Raw genomic sequence first — 24,547 nt, forward strand, 5'->3', positions numbered from 1 at the left:
TTTCTCATCTTGGTGAAGCCAGATCTCATCCATAACATCCCAGGTGCGCTCTGTACCCACTGTCTGCCACCTGCAGCCCTGCCACCCGGCCTACCCGTCTGTCCATCCCCGCCTCCCCACTGTCAGCGTCACCACCGACAACAGTTTCCACGTCAATCATTTCCCTAACGAGGCTCCTCAAGGTCACCCTGGTGCTAACGACACTCGGGTCCGCGTGGTAACAGACGACCGTTAATTGCCTTGCACTCTACCTCTCAGAGCACGACTGATCACATTAATATGTTTATTTGTTTTGCTTTTGAGGACCTCCTCGACTCAGTGACTCGCTGGCGGGATAAATCGCTCGGCGGTCATGACGAGCGGCGTAATGACTCACACTCCCATTTTACCCTTTGATGCCTTTTGACGTTTGCACGGAGGGTTTTGAGATTTAGCATCCTCTGTTTAATGGTCTGAAAATATGAATCTTGCTGCTTTTCAGTTCAAGTTGCACACATATCTCATCAGCAGCACGGAGGTCCAAGAGATAACCCACAGTTCATTGCATGCTTGTTGAACCGCTGCAACATTTTCCATCCGTCTTCAAGTGGAAGCATTCTGGAAAATTTTCTTTTCTTATCACTTACGATACAGTTGAAGCACTGCTGCAATGACTAATCACTTATGAAACACAAGTTGTAGTTTTTGCAATTTATTTATTAATTTGTGTCTCGCGCAAAATGAATTATTCACTGTAATAATTCCGATTAAATACAATGCACATACACGAAAAGGACTTACAGACTCTCCCGCTGAAAACACTCCTCTTATCACATCCGTGCAGTGTTTGTTGCATAAAAGAGAAATCATGTCAAGTGCAGTCATCCAGTCATTTAGTTGGTAGAATTTCTCAAGAGGTCCATATCTAATTATGGAAAATTAATCTAACTTTATGATTAAAAGCCTCAGTGTTCCTGACAAGCCTAATGCATTCAGTGATAGTCTGTAAATAAATTATATTTTCTCGTATTAGTCTTTCAGTGATTAAAACATTAGAACTTAGCCTCCTAATGGTGTATTAACTTAACGACCTGTGTTTGTTGTTAAGGTGTAATGATTTTTGCAGGAGATGAAAGGGTTAACCAAATATGAATGCACATAGAGCGTGCACACACACGCTTTCCTGCTGGCACAATTAGGAGATAATGACATGCGCAAAACCTGCAAGTAATTCAGTTTGTCTTCACATCGAGCATTAATTAACAGAACCCAATTAAAACAGGCCAAGCCACACCAATTGGGCTCGCAAGGCAATTTGCATCCCAATCAATCTTTGAAATATTATGTAGATATTTTTCTGTTCCTGCACCCTATTAGAATAAACAAGAGGGAAACAAATGATGAATGGAATATTGTTGTGCAAAACAATCATGCGTAGACAAACAAACAGTGAGTATGAATTCATTTATAAGGGCATACAGTCGTGCATCTTAGATTGTCTATTTGTTCTTGTTGGGCTTGTCATACACTCGCTGTCACCCTTGAAAATGTGTGTGTTTGTGTGTGTATGCATCTGCCTGGTTTTCCGGTTTGCAGAACGCTGGAGTCTCCAGACTCTTTACTGTATTTTCTGTTCAATCCAGCAGCAGAATACTCAACCCTCCTTTCAGCTGCCAGCGATACTCAATCTCACTTGTCTTAGCGAAGTAGTCACCCCTTCATAAAGTACCGAATCAATAAACAGTCTCAATTCCAGATCATAATTCAAACAGGCATTTGTGTCCTCCCTCCTTTGACATAAAACAGCAGCGAGGGAAATGCATTTTACTGCGTATCAGTGCTGGTGCAACATTTTAACGTCGAATGACTTCAGTATGCAGCAGCTGCCTCCCTGCTAGGCTCCTGTAACCTCAGCCAAAGAAATCAATGTTTCCCATCCTCCCTCCAGCCTATTCTGCCAAGAAACCCTTTCCCTCCCTCAATCTTCACCTCCCACCCCCAACAGAGACGGCGGCGAATTTGACTTTAACACCCAGCTGTCATTAAAAATGCATTAAAGCATATTAAGGCATAATTAGATATTAGTCCCTAATCCGTTGTAATTACAAGGACGAAGCTCTTTTGGTGGGAGAGTAGAGCGGCATGAAAAATTAGTTAAACACACAATTTCCGATACCTTAGATGTAATCAGTGCAAAAGGTGTGATGACATAGGTAATCAAAAGCAAGAGGATGGAAGAGGGAGAAAAGGGTGAGTCACTATTAAGTTATATTTTCTGTCAGAGGAGGCCATTACATCACAGTGTGAAAATTCAGAGCCTCTCTAAAGGCATACAAAGACTGAATTAGATGCAGCTGTAGAGGCTGGCTGCAGGGTCCGTTCAGAAACGTCTCAGTGTGTGTGTGTTTGTGTTTCTTTGGCTAACATTTGAAGGTGCAATTTGTAAGAAATGGCAGAGATTTTTAGTTTAAACATTCCAAAAATGTACTAAAATTATCAACAGATTGTGAAGAAGTGATGTCAAAGATGTCTATATATTGTGTTGCAGACATGATTTTTGCGATAAAAAAGGGAGGAAAATTGAGGCTAGGCTAAGAGAGCAGCCCCGCATAAAACTCCTGTACAGCGTCATTCATGCTGATACACATGCCACATGCATGTGTATCAGCATGAATGTATCATACTGGACTTAGCTTAGCCAAAAAGCTAGCAGGCTGCATCCTCCTCACATCCAACTCCACTTGGCATCCACCTGTGTCTCCTCTCTGCTGGGCTGTTGCTCTCTGTGCCTCCCCTGAGCAACTAATCTCTCCTGTATGGATAAAGTTTTAGAAATAAGTTTCTTTAATGCTGAATATCAGTTCGGGTCTAGGTCTTAATTGTAGTTTGAAACGTTCAGCATCCATTTTTAAAGGACATAGCAGGTTTAATGCGTGTCTAACTGTACACAATCTTGATAAGATTTAGTAAATTACACATTACTTGTACGTCAAGGTAAAATATGCCCTCTTATTTTCTTGGAGAACTACAAATTGCACATTTTAATGTCTGGTGTGTAGGATTTAGGGTTCCCTATTGGCAGAAATTGAATGTGATATTAATTATGTTTTCATGGGTGTTTAATCACTTGAAACTATGAATGTGAAAATCAATTATGAATCAATTTTCCCTGCAGTTAAAAAGATGTCTCCCCTCCCACATAAAGGGAGACACACCTGTATTACAGTCTAGCATGTATTTATGTTGATTTGATTAAAAAAGAATAGCTCATTTATTCTGATGAATTTCTTTATCCGGATTGAGGATTTAGTTGTAGGATTTTTCAGGGTTTTTTTGCGACTGAAATTCATAGCTTCATTCAAACTGAATAAAATAATGTAAATATATAGATATGGAGGCCACTGTATCTTCCACTACATGCATGGAAAGGGAGGGGTTCTTCAGGTTATTCAGATGGTTGCAATCTGCAGCCTCACCACTAGATGACACTAAATCCTTCACACTGCCCTTTTAAATCTTAGCATTAACAAGCTACATTATTAATAGTTATACTTTGTATTCATTATTCAGTGTACTAAATGTTAGCCCAGATTAATGAACTTTGAATACCCTAATGTGAAATAATACAAATAAACAGCTGCTATTTGTAACCTGAAATAGCCCACAGCCATAGAAAACTTATGAGAAAACGGTTCCCTGGACATATAAAAGACCTCTCGCATGGGAGCGGGTCGCCCAGACTGAAAGAGACACAGAAAAAAAGCTTTGATAAAAAACCGAGACAGCAGTGAGGTGTGACTTGGGAATACTACTTCTGCCATTCATCGGTTCGACTGTTTTTCCTCACACAGGAACACTGGGATAAATGAATAACCAGCCTCATAATACTCCTTGATGTATGGTGTCATAAGGCCTTACACTGAATAATTAATAGCCTGTAATATTAGTGGTTTAATGAAGGGTGGCCTGTATCCAGCAGCACACCCCGTACCACTTCAGTTCCCCTAAAGGTCTGTGTTCAGCCCCCTCTGGTTGGCGGATCCATCATCTCTCCCACTTTGAAAATAACCCGTGCAGCTCTGGCCGTGATCTCCCCCGTCCACTGGAAGGTCTCACGCTGGGTACAAAATGTATATTTGATGAGCTGCAGAAAAGGATGAAAGGTGACAAACGCTTTTAAAAAAAAAAAAAAAAGGCAGGACGAGGACACCCAGCCACACAGGGCCTAAACAGCTCTTGAGTGATGAGACAATGAATTCTGCAGGCGCCACAGACTGCTGTCGTAAAAGTGCTGCTGTGTAATAGAGGAACAGGCGTATAGTAAACGAGTCAAAGGGACTAACATGGCTGCATATCAACTCAAGAGCTGCAAAACAGCTCCACTGATGGCCATTGTTTTGTGTAATTTCCAAAAGGGAAATTTGAACAGCTCGCTGCTGATGAGCTGTTTGGGGGACAATTTGATCCGCAGACAGAAGGAATCGTGGTTAATGATGCCATTGGCAAGGTGATTATATAGCGATGTGTAATATAAAATTAATTACTGCTCTGCCGATTGCATGTTTTGAAAATGTCGTCCTTGCTTTTTCCATATGGAGAGTTTGGAAATGAATCTTCAGAGACTGTGAATGACACGAAGAGCAGTTACATAGACAAAGTGTAGTTAGCCTCATTGTACAGCACACAGTCCTATTCACTGCTATACTGATTTTGTTGAAGATGAACAAACACACACTATAATACTGTAATCTTGACTTCATATTACTCCCTTTTATCGCAACTACTGTCTGCCTGATCACAAAGAAAAAAAGACGGCCAAAAAAATGGAAAAATCATCTCCTGACATTCAGCTCATTACAGCCCATGTTGAGCCTGTTGTAACGATTATGGCAAGAAAATTAGAGATTTGGTTGAAGGCAACACATCGCCACCACTATGCAGTCATGTGATTACAGTCTCAATCACAGTAATCTTCTCACACTGTGCTGATTATGACCCAGCAGCCAGTGTGATTCAGCAGTTGGCTCTCCGGCTAAGAAAGGCTAAGACCAGGCAACACTTGAGTGAGCAGGCATGTGGGGAGTTTACTTTGGGTTTCTGCACTTTCACTGTAAATCGATCTTGGTGCAGCTTTCAAAATATAGTAGGCTATGACCTACTACATGACGGTTTCTGTGTCCACTTCACATTGGGAGCTCTACGGTAGCTGTGTGCAGTCTGTTCTCATTCACTGTTCATACTTATATCTAATGTGCGCTAATTTGCAGATTGCTCACGTAGCTGATAGCCAGGAGGCGCAGCTTTTGATAACCCATTTTGGCGTTTATTGTTAGGCGGCAACCTCCTTTAATTATGACTGGAGGAGAGGTTTGGTGACGTTGTAGAAAAGTCTGTTTCAGCGTGCAGGAGGGGTGTTTTGAGAAAAAGTACTTGTCTCGTTTTCATGAAACTTGGTGAAAGGGTGTAGTAAGGGCTCAGGAAGAACCCATTACATTTTGGAGTGGATCCAAACATTTCAAGGCAGATACACAAATTATTTTCTCCCATTTGCTAAAATTGCTTAGTGCATAGCCTAGACAGAGCTCTGCGCTCTCCTCGCTCCCTTCTAGTCAACAATAAGTGTTTGGTATCTTATGATTTCTTTTAAGTTTTTCTCTACAAAACCCTTTTTTCCATTTAGCAATATAAGCCAAACTTCTCACAGGTTAAATGTTCTCTCAGCACATGCTGCAGACCTCCACCATGACAGATGGTTCATTCACATGCTCTTCAGATGGTCACATTTCCATAGTCATTTGTTATTTTTATTGCGTTGTATTTGTATTTTGATGTGCAAATCAAGCTTCAAGGAGCACGTAATGATGAATAATGATGAGAGCTTGGTATCTTCTTTGGTACAAACTCCTTTATATTTCCTATTAAGTTAAAGTAGCCAAACTTCTCAAGAATTAAATGTTCTCCAAGCCCAAGCAGCCTAAAATGACTTGAAACTGCCTATATACAATGTGTGGAACATTCTACCAATTGCTTCAAAAGCCTGCAGTCAACTGGTCAAGTGTGGCTGTAAACTGGCTGTGGTGCAAGGTGCTCATGCAGGGAGGAACTGCAAAGATCTTTGTAGTTGTTAACGTAACAAATGATACAAGTAGAGCTAATAAAGTTTAAATATATGCATGTTATCCATTTTTCAGAATACATGCACTGTTAATGACCTATATTAATATATGTCAGACCTCTTAGGAACTGAGTTGGAAATTACGTAAATACATGGCCAAAATGAACACATCTATTTGATCAAATAATCTTCTAGTGATAATGAGCTTTAATGGATTCCTTGACCCATAAAATGTATATTTTGACACCAAGATTGACCTTCTTCATGGCTGCCATATCCGCAATCTTTATGATATGGCTCCCATCAAAAATTGAAACTTATGGTGATGGAGAGCATGTGAAAAAAATGTCTTGCTTTTGTCCAGCGTGTCCCCTTTATTTTGCTCAGCAGCCTGACTAATAATTATACAGTATTATACTAGAATAGCACAAGGAGGATGCAGACATCTGCCAAGGAGAGTTGGGAATATTCATCATAATTGTATTTTATTTCTCAAAGCATTTAAACATGTGGATATCAGTTTTCAGTGTTTGCATGACAGTAAAGACTTTAAGAACACGCCAAAGTTGGAATGACTTCCCAACTCTGAAATCTGGACCATCCATGGAGCACTTGAATGCATCATTGGCCTTGGAGGTGATCTGAACTCTCCTATGCCCTTCTAGTTAATTATGATTAGGTCTTGGTATCTTTTTTTTGTGTCTTGTGGAATTAAAGATGTATTTGTACAAATTCCATTATATTTTCCATTGAGCAAAATAAGCCAAAGTCTTCAAATATAAAATGTTCTCTAGGCCCAAGCAGCCAAAATTGAATTTTACCAATAATTATGCAGTATTAGAGTACAAGGATATTACCAAGAGGATGCCGACCTCTGCCAAGGCCAATGTTGCATTTATAACGGGCGGCTGTGGCTCAGTTGGTAGAGTTGGTTGGCCCCCAACCGAGAGTTGGTGGTTCGATCCCTGACCGTTGCAGCCTACATGTCGAAGTATCCTTGAGCAAGATACTGAACCCCAAATTGCTCCCGATGCTGCGTTCATCGGTGTGTGAATGAATTCCCAATGGTGGCAGGTGGGACCGTTTAGGGTAGCCTCTGCCACCAGTATGAATGAGTGTGTGAAAGGGTGAATGAGCGCAGTCTGTAGTGTAAAGCGCTTTGAGTGGTCGCAATTTGGGGAGTGGTCCCATTGCAAGAGTTGAACATTTTTTATTTCTTCTTTTTTATTTCTGTTTGCGTGACAACAAAGCCAGAAAGACTTCCCAACTCTGCAATTGGGATCACCCATGAACTAAACCGGCTCTCCTAGTACTGTTTTAGTTCGTTTAGATTCCCTCCACCTCTAACTGAATGTTGAGGCTCTGAAATCACAGCTAGCAGCCCTTCCATAATGACCACTGAAATCCAGCTCCGTGTGTTGAACTCTGGACAGCTAGTTAGCTCCTCAGTAAAACCTTACAGTGATTCCAGTAATCTAAACCGACTCTGCAGCGTTTGAGTCCCTGTGAGCTGTCTCCAGGTTGTTAGCTGCAGATAACCAACAGAGGTGCGATATAATGATCCACACACTGAAATAGATCAGAAGTGGTGGAAGCAGCATGAGGCTACTGCTGCTGTGACAAGTGGAGGACTGAGGCGCCTTATTATCTGCGTGTGGGTGTGTGTTTGTGTGTCTCTGGCTGGCTGGACTAGTTTCATTACTTATACTGAACCCTGTTCTCTCTAGTATCATAACTGGCCTTGTCTCCTACAGTCTGGAATAGCATTAGCATTGGATCACAGGTGCTCAGTAGCTGCAGTATCCTTTTAGCTGCAGGGCTACAAGCAACTCTGTGACTGAGACAATCAGTCACCATTTACTTTAAGGACTGCAAGCTGCTCCGTATCACAGAGAACGTTGACGACGATTCTGCAAAGTGCTGCCACAGTCTATGTTTTGTTGGCATCAGCTTGTTGAATCCAAAGCTGTTATCCCACTTTTTATTCTTGAAGGGGAGGGGGGGTCCGATCGCATAAGGCAGCAAGAAGTATACTTACTAGCCGGCACTCAGCACTCATCACTTGTTATTCTGTGCTTGACAGAGTGTAGTGCAGGTTTGGAGTGCAGTTTTCCAGATGCATCACGGTGACATTCATCCCCAGAGGACACGCATATGGGCACACAGCTGCGCGGGATTTTTGAGAAATAAGTGTGACTGGTGTGGAAGATTTACCTATGGAGAAAGTGTTGTAGAATAGAATACATTCTTGCACCGTATCACCTGCTTCAAGCACAGCTGCTGAAAACATGTCAAGGCTGCAGAGTGTGATTTTTGGGGCAAAGGAGGGTTAATTTGCTGCTTTTGTATCCGTGGCCGCCCCACACACAGCCATAATTAGCGTAGCATTTTAGCTCCCAAATGAAACGCAGGATCTTTTTTTTGTTCTTGTGACCACATGCTTTATATCTGATGGCTCCGTATATGCCTGTGTGTGTTTGTACAGATGCACTTTAAGCTCCCATTCATCAAAGCCGTGGTTGACTGTGCCAGGCTATAGCTGTAGATTAATCTGCTTCAGCCCAACACTGCTGCTCACCCACCACTCATTAATCTAACTCCCAGGGACAATGTGTTTGTGTGTTCCTGTGAAGTATGTGTGTACACACGTGAGCCCATATTTGCCTTGTGTGTAAAAATACATCCAGTACAACGCAGCTGATGATAAATGTTTGGGTACAAGATAGTTCTTGTCTAATAAAATACACATTTGTGGGATGTGCTACAGGTAAGAATCAAGAAAAAAGGAAAGGAAAAGTGGAGGAGAGACATTTTTTAGAGTTCAGTGAAAGCCGCAGCAGCTCATCTTCCCAGGAGTTTGGATCCACTAACCCCCTTATAGCGAGAGGGGAAGAAATTATTTACCTCATTCCACGGGGAGCAGGAAAGTATGGTAGTCAAGATGCTATGTGAATAGGTAAGTGGCAGTGAGGAAGAGGGAAGCTGGAAAGACTTTAGAGAATAAAGGAGGGGAGCTATAGGTGTACAGTATTTAATATTTTGGTATGTGCAGAAAGCAGATTGACCAGAATGTAATAGAATAAAGTTTTCCACCCACTTGTTTTTTGTTGCACAATTTCAATTCAAGAGAAGATGTGATAAAGGCTGATGGAATCATATTTTTTGAGATCACATGCATCTCATTCTGCCACTTGGTTATATGCCAACAGTCCACCAAAAGTACCCAAAATACAGTATAAAAGGAGCAGGGTTATAATGGTTTGCCTCCAGATGGGGGTCCTTAGTCCAAGTCAGCCTAGGGCTAGACGATATAGCAAAAAAATGATCACGATATATTTCTACATATCGTCATATCACAATTTTAAACTTTTTAAACTGCCAGTTTTAAAGCATCTGTACTGAAAACTAAAGAAGCTAGAGATTTGTTAAAATGTATTAAAATACAAAGTTAATAACAAATCAAATTAAATTAGATGAACATAGAAAAATATAAAAACAGTTTTTACTCAACAGTACAACAAATGTGGAAAAATATACAATACAATACAAAACACAGTGAAATTATTTACAGTCCTTTGTATTTTTACTGTTTAGGTTTTGTTAACTTGTTTATTGAACTTTAAAGTTCCATTCAGTAATAATTTCTTTTAGTTTTTCTGTAAGTTTTCATATGTCCCACACTCTTGAACGCACCATAGCCATTCCGATGCTATTGAATGCACCATACCTATTTGTGAATTGCTGTGCTGTGAATGTTAGTTTTCTCTCGATACAGCGGCGGATAGGATGAGATTTTTGCTCTTTCCCATCTTTCACCTGTTCCTCCCTGGTTCATCTATTTCGCTGCCCTCAGCTCCACGTTTAGCTCCACATTCGGTCTTTCTGTTTACTTCTCTGGCAACTTACAAACAGTATTGGAGCAGGACAAAGTCCACTCACAATAATGTATCAGAGTTGCTGGTGCTCAGTTAAAAAGTGGAGACCAGTAAATTAAATGTTATTGATGTAAAGACGACAGTTAATAATAAATCCTGAAACTGGGGACTGGGACAACCTGCTGCATCCACAACTTGTGACAGGCATTTTGTTTAAAAAGCCAAAAAGCTAATGGAAAAAGAGACCTGGTATCTGTTTGTTCACCTGAGGGAGCTTTGGATGATTCCTGCAGCTTCTGTATATATCCTGCTTGCACGCTTTTACTTTATGCACAAGCAGAAAACCACTCACTTCTCCATTTTGCCAAATCCGCCATTTAAATAGAAAGGTGCCAGGTGCAGGTGCAACTGGTTTTCAAAGGGAATAGGAGATGACACTTTGATTGGTTTAATTCATATTGCACCCAAAACACACCCGCACATAATGAGGAGACTAAATACAACCCTATCGCCCCTTGTGCCTTACTTTACACACAGATTATGCGATTATTAACTCGCAAAAGTGGAGTTGGACACGACCTAATAAATGCATTTTATGAGCGACAGTTCATTTGAATAGGGCATCCGAACTTTATGTGTGGCAAAGATAATTTAAACTGAAACCCAAGAGTACTGAACCAACAGATCATAAAATGTCAGTAATGACACGAAAGTTGTTTCCATTAACAAATTTCTCTGCACATTTTGAAGATTTGCATGAGGAAAGCTTGACGGAAACACCAAAATTCGATGAAAACTTTTTTGAAAATGTGCATAAAAGTTTTACAGTTGCTTGAGAAAAATAGAAACAATTTTTCTGAATAAGTTCTGCCAAAAAAAAAAAGAAGAAGCTATTTCCACTGTTGGCGTCTTTTCTCCATATTCTCTCGTGGGTGGCCAAAGTTGTTCCATTAGCAACCCCTTTTTTATTGTTTTTTATCTCTTCTTCTACTACTTTTTACCGATGGATTAGTCTACAGCAACACATTACACTGCCATCTTCTGAAGAAAGTACGTTTATGCAGCTTTGTTTATTCGCTCTTAACCATAGGTGGAAATATCCAATATTCTCATTTTCTTTTATGCAATATTTAAAAATTTTCTCTGCAACTTTCTCTTTCTGCAACTTCAATGGAAACATGGCTACTACCTACCTTGTCAACCCTGAAAGTGAAGAGAATTGTTGGTTCTTCTAAACTGCAGTAGCATTTTCGCCTTTAATGGTAGCAGGAGCAAGATAATCTTGTCACGTATTGGTACACTAGACAGACTATGTTGCTGAAAACATTTTACTTTCTATAAAATGTGCCCAGCAGTGGACCTAGTGGAGATAGTAGATAAGAGATTCTGTCAGGTGTCAGAGAGGAGAGAGAAATTTGAATCCAATCGATACTCGTGTCATAGAAGAAGCTGTAGTGACAGGACCACAGAGTGAGTGGATGGACTCAAACAGTCTGCAGAGCAGTGATTAAACACGTTCAGAACTTCCCCGCTGTTTAGCGACGAGTGGACGACAGTGTCACAGTGAGAGTTTGTAATATGTGTTTTTGGGTCAAGAGTTAATGATTTTCTGCCATGTCTGCTCTATCAAAGTGCTGTAATATTGTAGAATTAACCATGCAGCACGCTGACATAATATGTTGTTTGTAATGCCACACAGCCAAGTCAGGCTCCTTTTGCTTTTTAATGCCTTTATAGCTCATTCACTGTTTTTTTTTTATATCACTTGCAGACATTCAACTTTTCTTAATGTATCTCTCCCGCTCTTACCTCATTTATTTCCTCTTGACCAATTTCCTCCTCTGTCCTCTCCTCCTCCTCCTCCTCCTCCTCTGTCTCCTCCTCCTCCTCCTCCTCCTCCTCTGTCTCCTCCTCCTCCCCCTCCCCCTCCTCCTCCTCCTTTTCTGTCCTCTCCTCCTCCTCCTCCTCCTCCTCTTCTCAGTCCTCTCTTCCCCCCTCCTCCTTCCTGCTCCTCCTCTGTCCTCTCCTCCTCCTCCTCCTCTGTCCTCTCGTCCTCTGTCTTTTCCTCCTCCTCTGCTCCCCCCACTACTCCTCCTCCCCTGTCCTCTCCTCCTCCTTCTCCCCTGTCCTCTCCTCCCCCTCCACCTCCGACTCCTTCTCTGTCCTCTCCGTCCTGTCCTCCTCCTCTGTCTTTTCCTCCTCCTCTGCTCTCTCCCCTCCTTCTCCTCCTCCTCCTCTGTCCTCTCCTCCTCCTCCTCTGTCCTCCTCCTCCTGATCCCCTTCTCTCCTCACCTCCACCTCCTCCTCCTCCTCTGTCCTCTCCTCCTCCTCCTCTGTCCTCCTCCTCCTGATCCCCTTCTCTCCTCACCTCCACCTCCTCCTCATCCTCTGCCCTCTCCTCCTCTCTCTCCTCCTCCACTGTCCTCTCCTCCTCCTCTTCCTCTTCCTCTCCTCCTCCTTCTCCTTCTCCTTTGTCCTCTCCTCCTCCTCATCCTCTGTCCTCTCCTCTTCCTCCTCCTCTCTCTCCTCCTCCTCCTCCTCCTCTCCTCACGGCCATGCTACACTGCTCAGTGTATTAATTGTGGTTTTGAAGGATTCCCAGCTGAGGCTTGGTGGGATTGTCGAAGCCAATGGCTCAGAGCTGCAGGGCAGCCGAGTGAAAGCTTGGACTCCTTACAGAAGCTGTTCCACCCCGCTGATACTGCCGCCGACTGGAAGAAGTGGCGCGTTGGCACCCGCCGCCCAGAACTGGCAGTGTGTTCGCCGCCATCGCCGAGCTTCTCGTATTCCAGTCATCCGCTGTACTCCACCTGCCCACATTCATACTCTTATTGTTTCAAGCTTTTAGTGGTGATCAGGCCGGATCTATTAAAACGTCTACAGGGATTCAAGCTTAATGCTTTTAAAAAACAGTTCTAAGTAACTGAAAGGTTTCATTCGTATAGTTTAAAGAATTAACTTAAAGGAGAAGTCGGCGATTCCGGAGAAAGATTATTGATATGTGAACTCAACAACAAAACAAATACACCCCTCCCATCAATGCTTTTGCTTCTTAAGCTTCTTATTCCGAGCCTCATTGTCTGCTTCCCATTTACAGAGCCAGGGCTGTATGAACACCAGATTTTTATTTTTTCAGCGCACACAGAACGAACAGCTAGCAGAACGTCACAAGATATTTGCTGAATTAAAAAAAAAAGGTCTAATGTATTGTAGTCGCTAACTCCACCAACTTCAATCACCTCGCTACTAAATGACTTGAACTAATTTTCTGAAAATGATTTATAAATTTAGACGTGTTTCAGATGTCAGTGAGAACATAACATGTTATATCTAAGTAGGAGAGTAGTAGGATTGATGCTGCTCCCGGCTATCTTAGCTTAGCATAAACATTGGAAATGGGGAGAAACGGCTAACCTGGCTCTGTCCAACGTTAAATAATTCTGCCTAGCAGCACCATGAATAACAACAAACGACATTAGATTGGTATCATGTCCAGAAATTATTCTCGGCATGAAAGCAAATAAGCACAATCCCAAAAATGCTGAACTTCCCTTTAAATACAAGTTTTTCTGTAACAGAAGTAGTATAACATACCTGCACCTGCCTTTGTTTGTGAATAACTCCATACCAAACAAAAGTTGTTTATAAAATATATATTTATTAATGTGGAGCCGCTATTAGATGTAAAACAGGTAATATTTATTTATTTGGTGTAATAATAACGTGTTGTAGGGTTTTTTGGCTGTATTTTGTCAACTTCAGCAAATGTGAAGGGGAGGGTTGTCACATTTGGTTGTCAAATTTGCAGTTATATTGCTTTTACACAACAAGAAAATAAAGCGAAAAATAAATAAAACACAAGTTTTAAAGGAAATACTGTATCAACATGTGGATGCTTCAGTAAATAAACCCCAAAACTTTTATTTTTTGTCTTTTACCAGGAGGATTACTACAGAGGCTGTGTGAGCCGTGTGTTTATCTCCTGGTCGGGGAGCTGTGTTGTATCTCTTGTATCTGCTGTTATTTAAGATCGACATTACTGAAGCAGAGAAAGTGAACCTCTGTTGCCATGCCGATCTATCTTTGGTTACAGGATGAAGTGCGAAGTGATGGTTGGTCATTATTTATAGACTCATAACAGCATGTGCACGATGGTTTTCTTCTGTCAGTTTGAGCGTCTCCTCCAGCCCGGACTGTGGGCCCTCCGTCCACCTCACTAATCTCTTTCTCTCCGTCTCTGCGTTTAATATGCTCCTCTCACTTCTGAGCCTTTATGACTCTACTATGCTCCCCAGTGTTTATGTAATGGGCACTTTCAGCGCCATTTTGTGTTGAAGCATCTTAACTGTGTTTGACATTTTACCCCCGTCTGGCCTTAGCGGCGAGTGAAGAGCTGCTTTCGTTAAGGCGAGGGAAAATTGGCCTAACACAGTCGACGTTATACCGCTAACACTTAAGGGTACTTAGCCTTCCCAACTGCTCCCTTCAGTGCTGTGGTAGCAAAGTGGTAGCATGAGCCTCGGTTTGCACTAACGATCAACAATAGATAGTCCAAACAAGTCAAGAGACATGAAATTATAAAGCCTGTTTTTCTCTCTGTTGTTGTTTTTAATAGGGCTGCTGAATTAAAGCAGGAGCACCAATTTAAAACTGTAAATCTTGCATCAGTAATGCTGCATATTTGTTCATGTGACCATGAGAGGATAGAAAGAGGAGACGGAGAAAAAAGCGACTTCCACAAGCCTATCACGACTGATCTTTCCCCTCTTCTGTGAACCAATCAGAGCCGGTTTCTTGCCGAGGGAGTCATCAGGGCAAAGGAGCAAAAAGGAGCTGTCAGGGTCTAACCCGACGCCTAGTAATTACTCTGAATTATCATCCTATCTGCTTACCATCCCACATGCAACAAAGGCACTCGTAACAAGCGTTAATAATTACGCCACACTCGACTCGCTTTTTACCAGTAGCCCAAATCCCTCTCATCGACACTGATTGGATGATTAAATTATGGATTTTAAACAAGGATTTGCAATTAAGGAAGGAGCTGTGAGGGACTGTTGCTCAAGGGAAACACACTACTGATATTTATGTAACACTCGTGCTGCGTTTGAAGAGAATGTGCTTCACACTGAGTTGTGCTGCGCCTAACACTAATTAACATTCAGATAGTCAAAGGTTCTTAAGAACACATTTCACTACAGATTACTAAATATATGCTCCATAAAAATACTTCGGATTACATATGGAGTACTTAAAAATCTTTTGCTGAGCTCATTTTTCTACATATTTCCACACCAAAAACAGGTGCATTGTATGTGCATCAATTGTTGCACTTGATTAAAAAAACAAAAACAAAAAAAATATAGGATTATAGGAAATGCATGCTCCAAATTAATTTTAGAGCAAATAAAATAAAAACAAACTTGAAGACTCCACCAAGGCCGCGTCTTATCTGGCAGAGTTAATGAAAGCTATTTTTAAATTATTTGTGCATCCTTCCTGTGATTTTGATCAGTTCCAAAATTTAAGGGATTCTTCCTCGGGCCATGCTACAACCTTACTCCAACTTTCATGAAAATTTGCCATCAGTTTTTTTGTTATCCTGCTGAGAAACCAACAATCACACCAAAGTGAAAATATAACCTTATTGGAGGAGGAAATAAAGTAGTCCCTTCAACTAATCTATTTTTAAAGATCCATCCATCCATCCATCCATCCATCCATCCATCCATTTCTTCAGGGCCGGGTCGCTGGGGCAGCAGACTAAACAAGGTATTCCAGACGTCCCTCTTCCCAGCAACGTTTTCCACCTCTCCATGGGGGACCCTTTAACAAATCTATTTTTAAAGATCCATCTGTCCGTCCGTCCATCCATTTTATTCTGTTTATCTGGGCTGGGTTGCGTGGGCAACAGACTAAGCAAGGTATTCCAGACGTCACTCTACCCAGCAACGTTTTCCAGCGCTCCCCCTCTGGCATTACCATGCCATGTAAGATATATAACCCCTCGAGTGTGTTCTAGGTTAACCCCTTACCAGTTGAACCTGCCCAGAACACCTCTAACAAGAGGCGCACAGGAGGCAGCCTGATCAGATCAGAACCACCTCAACTGGATCCTTTCGAAGCGAAGGAGCAGCAGCTGTACTCTGAGCTTCCTCCAGATGTTTGAGCTCCTCACCCTATCCCTAAGCCCAGCCACCATATGGAGGAAACTAATTTTGGCTTCTTTATCTGCGATCTCATTCTTTCGGTTGCTACCCAAAGCTCGTGACCATAGATGAGGGTTAGCACGTAGATGGACAGGTAATTGGTTCCGCTCGTTTTTTCACCACAACAATCCGGTCTATCTCATTTTGGTTTAAAAATTGTATTCTTGAATCCCACTTAAAAATATTGCAACCTTGAAAAGCTCTCTTTTCAACTTACATTCATATTTTTTGTGCGTTTCCCCACTCTGTTCCTCCAAAGACATACATGCTTTATCTGTACCCTTTCAGAGCGTCTCCAGCTGTGCATATTGAATTCCCTCTGGCTTCCCGCTCCTTCTGTCCCTTAACCTTCAGCCCTTTTTTTATTTATTTGTTTGTTTGTTTCTGCTCAGGGCGGGCTCTGATGAGATTGACGGACAGAAAGCTGGAGAGAATGGGTATCATGCAGGAGGCCCAGAGGCAGCACATCCTGCAGCAGGTCCTGCAGCTCCGCGTCCGGGAGGAAGTCAGGACTCTTCAACTTCTCACACAAGGTATGTTCACTCTTTGAAACTCGGTCCTCGATCATATATTCAAACCACACTGCACCCATTTCACCACAACACTGTTTATTTAATTCAGCGTGATAACTTGCTCACACAAGCTTTAAAAACACTGCAGGGTTTTACAGCACATACTGTATCTGTATCTCTCGCGGGTAAAGATTATTCACAAGGACACCGACTTCTCACATTCTGATAAATATTCAAATCATTTACTGTGCAGCATTTATATGCGTGCCATCTGTAGTCATGGCAATCACTGCATGTTTTAAAGCTCGCAGGAAGTGATGAATCAGAAATGATTATGCAACTACAAGAGTCATGCACAGATTTCTCTCCTTTGGTATCTTTTGGTGTAAAGTGATCACAGAGCGGTCATTATATATGCATGAAGTCCGCAGTAATGTCTCACTGTCATTTAGTGCCACGGTATCCTGCAAAGACTTTGTGCAGCTTTAAGGCCTGGAAGAACCAGGATTTAAAACTAAAATTTGTCGTCAGATTGGTATCAATCTCCTTAAATTATTCTTGGCATGAAAGCAAATAAGCACAATTCCCAAAAATGCTGAACTTCCCCTTTCAAGTTTTTCAGAGGTCTAAGAGGAGTTACATCACTACAGTATGTTGTATGACATACCTGAACCTGTTCTTTTTTGTGAATAACTCTATACCATACAACAGTTGTATATAAAATATATCTTTATTCATGTGTAGCCTCTATAAGATGTAAAACAGGAAATATTGTGGGGGTTTTTTGGTGGTATTTTGTCAACTTACAACAACAACAACAACTTTTGTCAACCAATCGCTGCGATCAGAGGATCTTTTTGGGAATAATAATCACTATAAATGTAACTTTATAGAGTTAAAGTTTGACTCTTCCTCAACCAATGGCAAGCCGTTTGGTCAATGCTGACCCTTGAGCACCAAAGAGGACTAAATAGAGGGAGCTGTCGTAGTTTATTATCACCATCAACTTTTATTTAACCTCATCTGTCGGAGTAAAAAAATGTTTCCATAAAAGAGCAATGGTTTGCAGGACAGAAGAGTCTTGTTAGCAACTGAGATAAGCTATCAAGCTGGTGAGTTTGCTAACTGACCGAGTTTTATTTTCCCTTTTCATTAATGTTTTATTCAGTGAGATGGCCTGCGGGGGATCGTGTGATTAGATAATTACAGTGGGTCAGGGAAGACAAATGTATTACAGGGCATCAAAAGGGCAAAGTGTTGGCTACTACAAAATTGATAATGTGAAAATGCCCACTATAAAATGCAGCTCAACATTAACGGCACAATCTGTAGGTTTGTTCCTTCTAGATTTGCATTGCACTGATGCTGAATGTTTCGTATTGTGCAAAGAAGCTTTTGCACAGCCTTTTTGCACAGCCTTCTCATTTGTTAGAAAACTTGGTGCAAACTATTTTTCAAAACATTCGTAACAAATTACGTTGGTTAGGAATAAAATCAGCTGTTTCAAAAAGTGATAGGACACATGTCCCCAGCATCTCTAGCAAGATTATAATTGTTGTTTTTTTGATTAGTTTTAGTTTTAATTCCGTTGTGATTTTTTGTTTTCAAAGTTCAGTTAGTTTTAATTAGTTTTTAGAGTGAGTTTGTTAGTTTTGTATTAGTTTTTTTTTTTTTTTGAAAATGCTTAATTTTGGTTTAGTTTTGATTAGTTTTAATTAGTTTTAGTCTTTATTCGTTTTTGGTTTTAATTAGTTATAGTGTTAGTTTTTATTAGTTTATTGTTTTGAATTTTGGTTTGAGTGAAGTGTTGAACTTTTTGAAGGCAATCGACTCACATAGTCATGTAGACATCCCAGTCTCAATAAAACATATTTACCAATGTATGAAAAAAGTTGACAAAGATGAAAACGAAGGACATTTTCAATATATTTTTAGTTAGTTTTGTGACCACACAATACATTTTCAGTTAGTTATCAGGTTTTTTTTTATTTCAGTTAACGAAAAGGTTTTTTCAATTCTAGTCTTCTTTATTTCGTTTCGTTTTCTTTAACTATATAACCTTGGTGTCTGGTGTAGATGACACTTCTGAGGTTTACACCGTCTTTGTTCTTGTTTTGTTTGTTGGCTCATTGCAGCATCACCAGTGGATCAGTGTGAAACCATCGCTGTGTATCCCGTCACATGCATGTAAACGTATCTGTGTGCTCCCATGCAAAACATTAGTAGTTAGTTAAAATGTCAAAGGGTAGATGGACTCTCAGCTGCGTTTGCTGAGGCTGTGAAGTTGTTTCTCATCACATTAAAAGATGACTGTTGAGTCTAGAGTCTACCTACTGGATGCAAGACACTCATCTCAACAATATGTGTAGGTGCTAGTTCACTCCAACGCCATGCAGCACGAGAATAATCAGTGCTGGCGCCTTGACAAAAGAATAAATACCTTCACGATTCTGCAAACAATGTTTATTACTGGAAGAAGTTTAACTGTAAGCAGTTTACAAAGCCTGGGTTAAAGATCGGCACTTCAGTAATGTTGACTTCTCTGAGTTCAGAATACAATCTAAAGAAATAACCTTGATTTTTTTAATTAAAAAAACAACTTATTATTAGAAAGTATTACTGAGAAAACCACTTTTCTTATATTTATCCAATAAATAATAGAGGGGAATTCCCAGACAGTCTTGAGAAATGTTCAGAGAATAGAGCAAGCATTAACAAATGTGTGGATAAAACGTGCAGCTATTAGTATATTTTATTAAAAGCCCTGTATGAAAGAACTATAATATAACAAAATTATAACATTCCTGGAATAGACTGGTGAGTAAATCTAACCCATTATGAAAGTTTTACCAAAAAATGTGACTGTCATTTACAAATGTATCATTCCCAATTTAATTTAAACAATAAATAAATGTGCTCTGTACAGTAATGAGTGGGGGAAGAAGTCTTCGGATCCTTTACTTGCTATGCCACTGTGTAGAAATACTCATTATTATTTTATTATATATTATTATCTCATTAATATTAAAGCATTACCTTGTAAGTGATACCTTACAAATACTCATAAGTCAGGGGTTGGCAACCTTGACTAACACAAGTAAAGCCATTGTTGGCAAAAAAGAGAGAAAACATTGAGCCAGAAACCTTTTGAGCCTTACAGTGAAGATAAAACTGTCTACTAATTCTACATTAGCCTACCAACATTACTGATAGGTCATAATGAGCATTTATTAATAAGATTTTGTTAGTATGCAGTGAGCGCGAATGTGGAATCAAGCTACCCTAGTTAAGGGATGTTGAAGTTGCCAAAATTTTGAGGGTAAGGTGCTGGAATATGATTATAATATAATGTTGATATGCTATCCATTTTTTTTTTTTACAAATGAAGTATACAAATTGCTTTGGGCCTAAACCAATGATACATCAAAATCTAAAATATAAAGACATAACTGTCAAATATAACCTTGAAATGTATTTATGATGATTAAATTATTATTTTCATTAATGATTAACATGCAGAATAATTTCTCAATCAATTGTTTGGTCAAAAAATGTCCAGTCCAGTTTCTCCAATCTAATTTGTAATCTAATTGTCTTTAAATGTCTTGTTTTGTCAGTCCAAAACCCAATGATTCAGTTTAATATGATACAATAGACAGAAAACCAGAAAACCACCATATTTGAGTGGATAAAAACAGCATTTTTGCAAGAAAAATTAACACACAATTGGCAATTATTCTTCTCTCAATGGATTAGTCTAGTCATTGTTGCAGTAATGGAAAGCTCAAAACTAGACTTGAAGTTCCTAAACTTTTGAGTTGTATGAAAGCTTCACATTTTTACAATTGAAGAATACAAATTGCTTTGGGACTACACCGATGATACACCAAAAGTTAAAATGTAAAGAATTAACACTTTCATTTCGTAAAATCATTTTTGACACAGCCACAGGGAGCCACTGCTTACAGAGTTGCAGGTTGCCTACCCCTACTCTAAGTAAAAAAAAAGGGATTTACTGATTGACTCAATAGATTTTTATTGATGGTAAATACCATCTTTGTTTTTTTGTATTTCATCAATAAAACAGTGTCTATTGGAGTATTGTGGTGTGTGCTGGAACTTTTTGACCGTTAAACAAGTGTAAAGAAGTAAAAAGTCCAATATTTCCTTCTAAAATTTTGTGGAAAAGAAGTATAAAGTAGCACGAAATGGGAATTCTCTGGTTCTTCCGTACTTGAGTAAATGTTACTTTTCACTGGTGTCAACATGCATAAATCCAAACCATAAACATTGTAAATTAAACATTTTTCTGCATAATCACAACTCATCAAACTTGATTGACATTATTAGCTCTATTGGTTTTGACCTTTCCCCAAAAAACACATATAATGAGCTCCAATCACATCCAGCGTTCCTGTATTAACTCTGCTGTGTATATCTTATAGAATCTTGCATTTCATTATAACACAATTTTTGTCTGTTACACAAGGGACCAGCGCCGCCCTTCCTCTGTCGTATTTTCCTATATGCACACTGTGGCACCCTGCAGTTTCTCACCTTAACCTCATTTCTCTGCCGTCTCCACAACACATTTCTCACTTTGCACGATGCACCCTCTGTAGCATGTTTCATAACAACAGCCAGGCGCTGTTGTTTTCCATCCTCTCCTCCGTCTCACCCTGTGATTCTCAGCTTCCCTCGTCTCTTCCTCAGCAATTCTAGCAGCCGCCCTCCTCCATCACCGCTACCAGCAGCGCCCCGCACCACCACCACCACCACCACCACCACCGCTGCTTCCATCAGCACCGTCTGCCCACAGACTCTCAAGCAGGGCTTTGCCGCAGGGGCTGAGAAACAAATTCTAGGGATCTTTGTCACTCTGCGAAATTCTTGGAAAACATTTGGAGTGTAATAAAGCAGCTCCTCTCCCCCGCTGCTGTTTTGGTCCCCTAGCAAGTGGAAAATAGAAAGAGAGAGTGCAGGGGAGAGTTTAGCTGAGTGATGACACTTTCCTAAGGGCTACTCTCAGCCTCCCGACCCCTTCCTCATCATCTGCCGTTCCTCATCTTTGCCTCCTCTCCTCTCCTCTCCTCTCCTCTCCTCTCCTCTCCTTTCCTCTCCTCTCCTCTCCTCTCCTCTCCTCTCCTCTCCTCTCCTCTCCTCTCCTCTGTATTGATGATATTGAAAGCGACAGCCCACCTTGCCTCAGCAGTGGTAGGCCGCTGGCCTCAGCAGGAAGCAGCCTGTTGGTTGAGCTCTACCTGGCCTCGGGGAGAAAGGACAGAGGGACGAAAAAAAGACTGAAATATTGTTGGAAGTGGGGAATGTGCAACGAAAAGATGTGGAGGAGGAGAAATGTGGTCTTTTTTATGTTTTTATTTGAGAAAATTGGGTGTACATGCTGTTTTGCATGGCATGAATTATGTATAAGCTCCTAAGAATCATCACAGGAAGTAATAATAAATTGGTATAAGTGAGGAAAGGGTCTTGCATTGAATTTTGTGCATTAATTCCAAAAAATATGAACAATTTTTATTTGATATTGGAAGGCTGTTTTTTTGCATTATCATAAGCATTGTTTGGAGTTTGTTGTATCCACCAGCTGCTGAAAGTAACACGTGATGGTGAGAATGTGTAACAGTAAGAAGAGGAGGAAAAGGAAGCAGAAGTATTTTAAGTCTCCTAAGCTGTCGCTTCTGGAGACGCTTTTGGCAGCCGACGAGAAATTGGAAGAGATGGTGGAGTATTTCCAGGCCCAAGGCGCGCACTTCCTCGAGCTGTTGCTAGAGGGAAATACAGCTGTAACCAGCTGGAAGTCGAGCCTGGAGAGAGAGAAAGGGAAATGAAGTGAGAAGGTGACGGGGAGTAGAGATGAGACGATGAAGAGAAAGAGGAGGGATGGTGAGAAGGGAGGGGAGAGCGGGAGACAGTAGGTGTCAAGAAGGTAGGATGAGACAGAAAAGGAGAGACAGAGGCGGTGAGAAGACGGAGAAAATGGAAAGTGAGGAGTGTGAGAAAGAGAGGAGGTGAGAAAAGGAAACCTCCTCCCTGTGATACTGAGAGAATATAATAATAATATATATCTCTATCTACGCAATATCTATATATAAAGTATCTATATATACATAAACTAAAGTCCTGAAATGAGGATTTCATTAATAGCTTATACAAAGAAGCCTTACCGTTTTATTCATCATTTCACCTCTACTTTGCATTTTTTTCCCCCAATGCTGTTATCAATTAAAACAACACTTCCTGTGTTTCACAATAAAAGGCTCTCAGGCTTTTATGCCGTTTGAGTCATTGCAAGGCTTTAAATGTGAAACATCTGGGCAGGAAGTGTTGAGTCAACTGACAGTGATTGAACAAACAATAAAGTATAACTGCTTGAAATGCATTGATGAGGATTAAATGATTATTTCCATTATTTTTCAACAGGCGGTATAATTTCTTAAATTGTTTGGTGAAAAATGCCCAATCCACTTTCTCCAAATGCAATTTTAATGTCTTTAAATGTCTTGTTTTGTCATGCCAAAACCCGAAGATTCGGTTTAATATGATGCAAAACATAGAAAAGCAGAAAACAACCATATTTTAATGGATAAAAACAGCATTTTCTACCATTTTTGCATGAAAAATTGTCTTAATGCTCAATCTATAAGTTAGCTGGCAATTATTTTTCTGTCAATCGATAATTGTTGCAGCTGTATTGGTGAGTTAGAACACTATTTCTTAAAGCAATGAAGCAACTATGTCGTTGTACTAATGGAATACAATTAGCTATCAGGGTATAGACCCCAGGTACCATTTAAAATTAATGCTATATAGGTCTACTATATGTTAGAGAGAGAGGTGTGCCACATATATGGGAAGACAAACATGATGGAGCATGAGAGGGAGAGAGACATCCACTATCTATAAAGAGAGAGAGAGGTTGCAGGAGAGAGCGCTGGAGCGAGCAAGGTACACAATAGAGGGAAAGGCGAGAGAGCGAGGTGTTGTAATTACTGCAGTGTACCCAGACAGAATTAGCTAGACGGACAGTGATTAACCTTTAAGGCTTGCTGGGCCATGGGAGGGAAATAATTAGATTTCCCAACTCTCTCTCTCTCTCTCTCTCTCTCTCTCTCTCTCTCTCTCTCTCTCTCTCTCTCTCTCTCTCTCTCTCTCTCTCTCTCTCTCTCTCTCTCTCTCTCTGTCTCTCCCCCTCTCGGGGACAGTGGAAAGTGGAGGCTCTTCGCTTATTGCTTACAGTCAACAGAGACGGGCCGAGGCCCTCCAAATAGAAAGCGATACCCAAACAACAACAGCCTCAACAGAGTGTTGAGTGGACGACCTGATAGTGGCACTTTGGAGTCGATGCAGGGCGCAAAGGACGGGTACTTAGTCCCATCATGCCCTTCACTGCTACAACCCTGCTTAGTAGTGACACAAGTTCTGTATGTGTGTGAGGAGTGACAGAAGAGAGCTAAATAAAGGAGGTAAAATCTTTGTTACTCTGCACACCTTCCCTGATCACTGCAAGTGCTTGTTAAGTTGTAATATTTTACTCGACTCTCACAACATTAGAAAGGCGTTTTTTTTTTCAAAAAAACAGAAAAGCAGAAAACAACCATATTGAGAGGATAAAAACAGCATTTTCTGCCATTTTTGCATGAAAAATTGCCTTATCGATCAATCGATGAGTTAGCTGGCAATTATTTTTCTGTCAAACGATTAGTCTACTAATTGTTGCAGCTGTATTGGGGACTATTTCTTAAAGCTGCGAAGTGTTAATTATGACAGAACCATATTGTTATACTGATGGAATACAATTAGCTATAAGGATGTTCTTGGTTGTTTAGGCACTGTTGAAAA

At 40.6% G+C, this 24,547-nt stretch overlaps 1 protein-coding gene across 1 annotated transcript in view; it reads left to right on the forward strand.

Annotated features, from left to right (window-relative positions):
- samd12 (sterile alpha motif domain containing 12) overlaps nt 1-24,547 on the forward strand; it is a 141,206-nt gene that overhangs the window by 42,576 nt on the left and 74,083 nt on the right. The window contains exon 4 of the mRNA XM_059349639.1: nt 16,571-16,711. Coding sequence (XP_059205622.1) covers nt 16,571-16,711 — 141 coding nt within the window. The remainder of the gene's footprint in view (nt 1-16,570; nt 16,712-24,547) is intronic.

Source organism: Centropristis striata, chromosome 14, assembly GCF_030273125.1.
Source record: "Centropristis striata isolate RG_2023a ecotype Rhode Island chromosome 14, C.striata_1.0, whole genome shotgun sequence".
NCBI lineage: Eukaryota > Metazoa > Chordata > Actinopteri > Perciformes > Serranidae > Centropristis > Centropristis striata.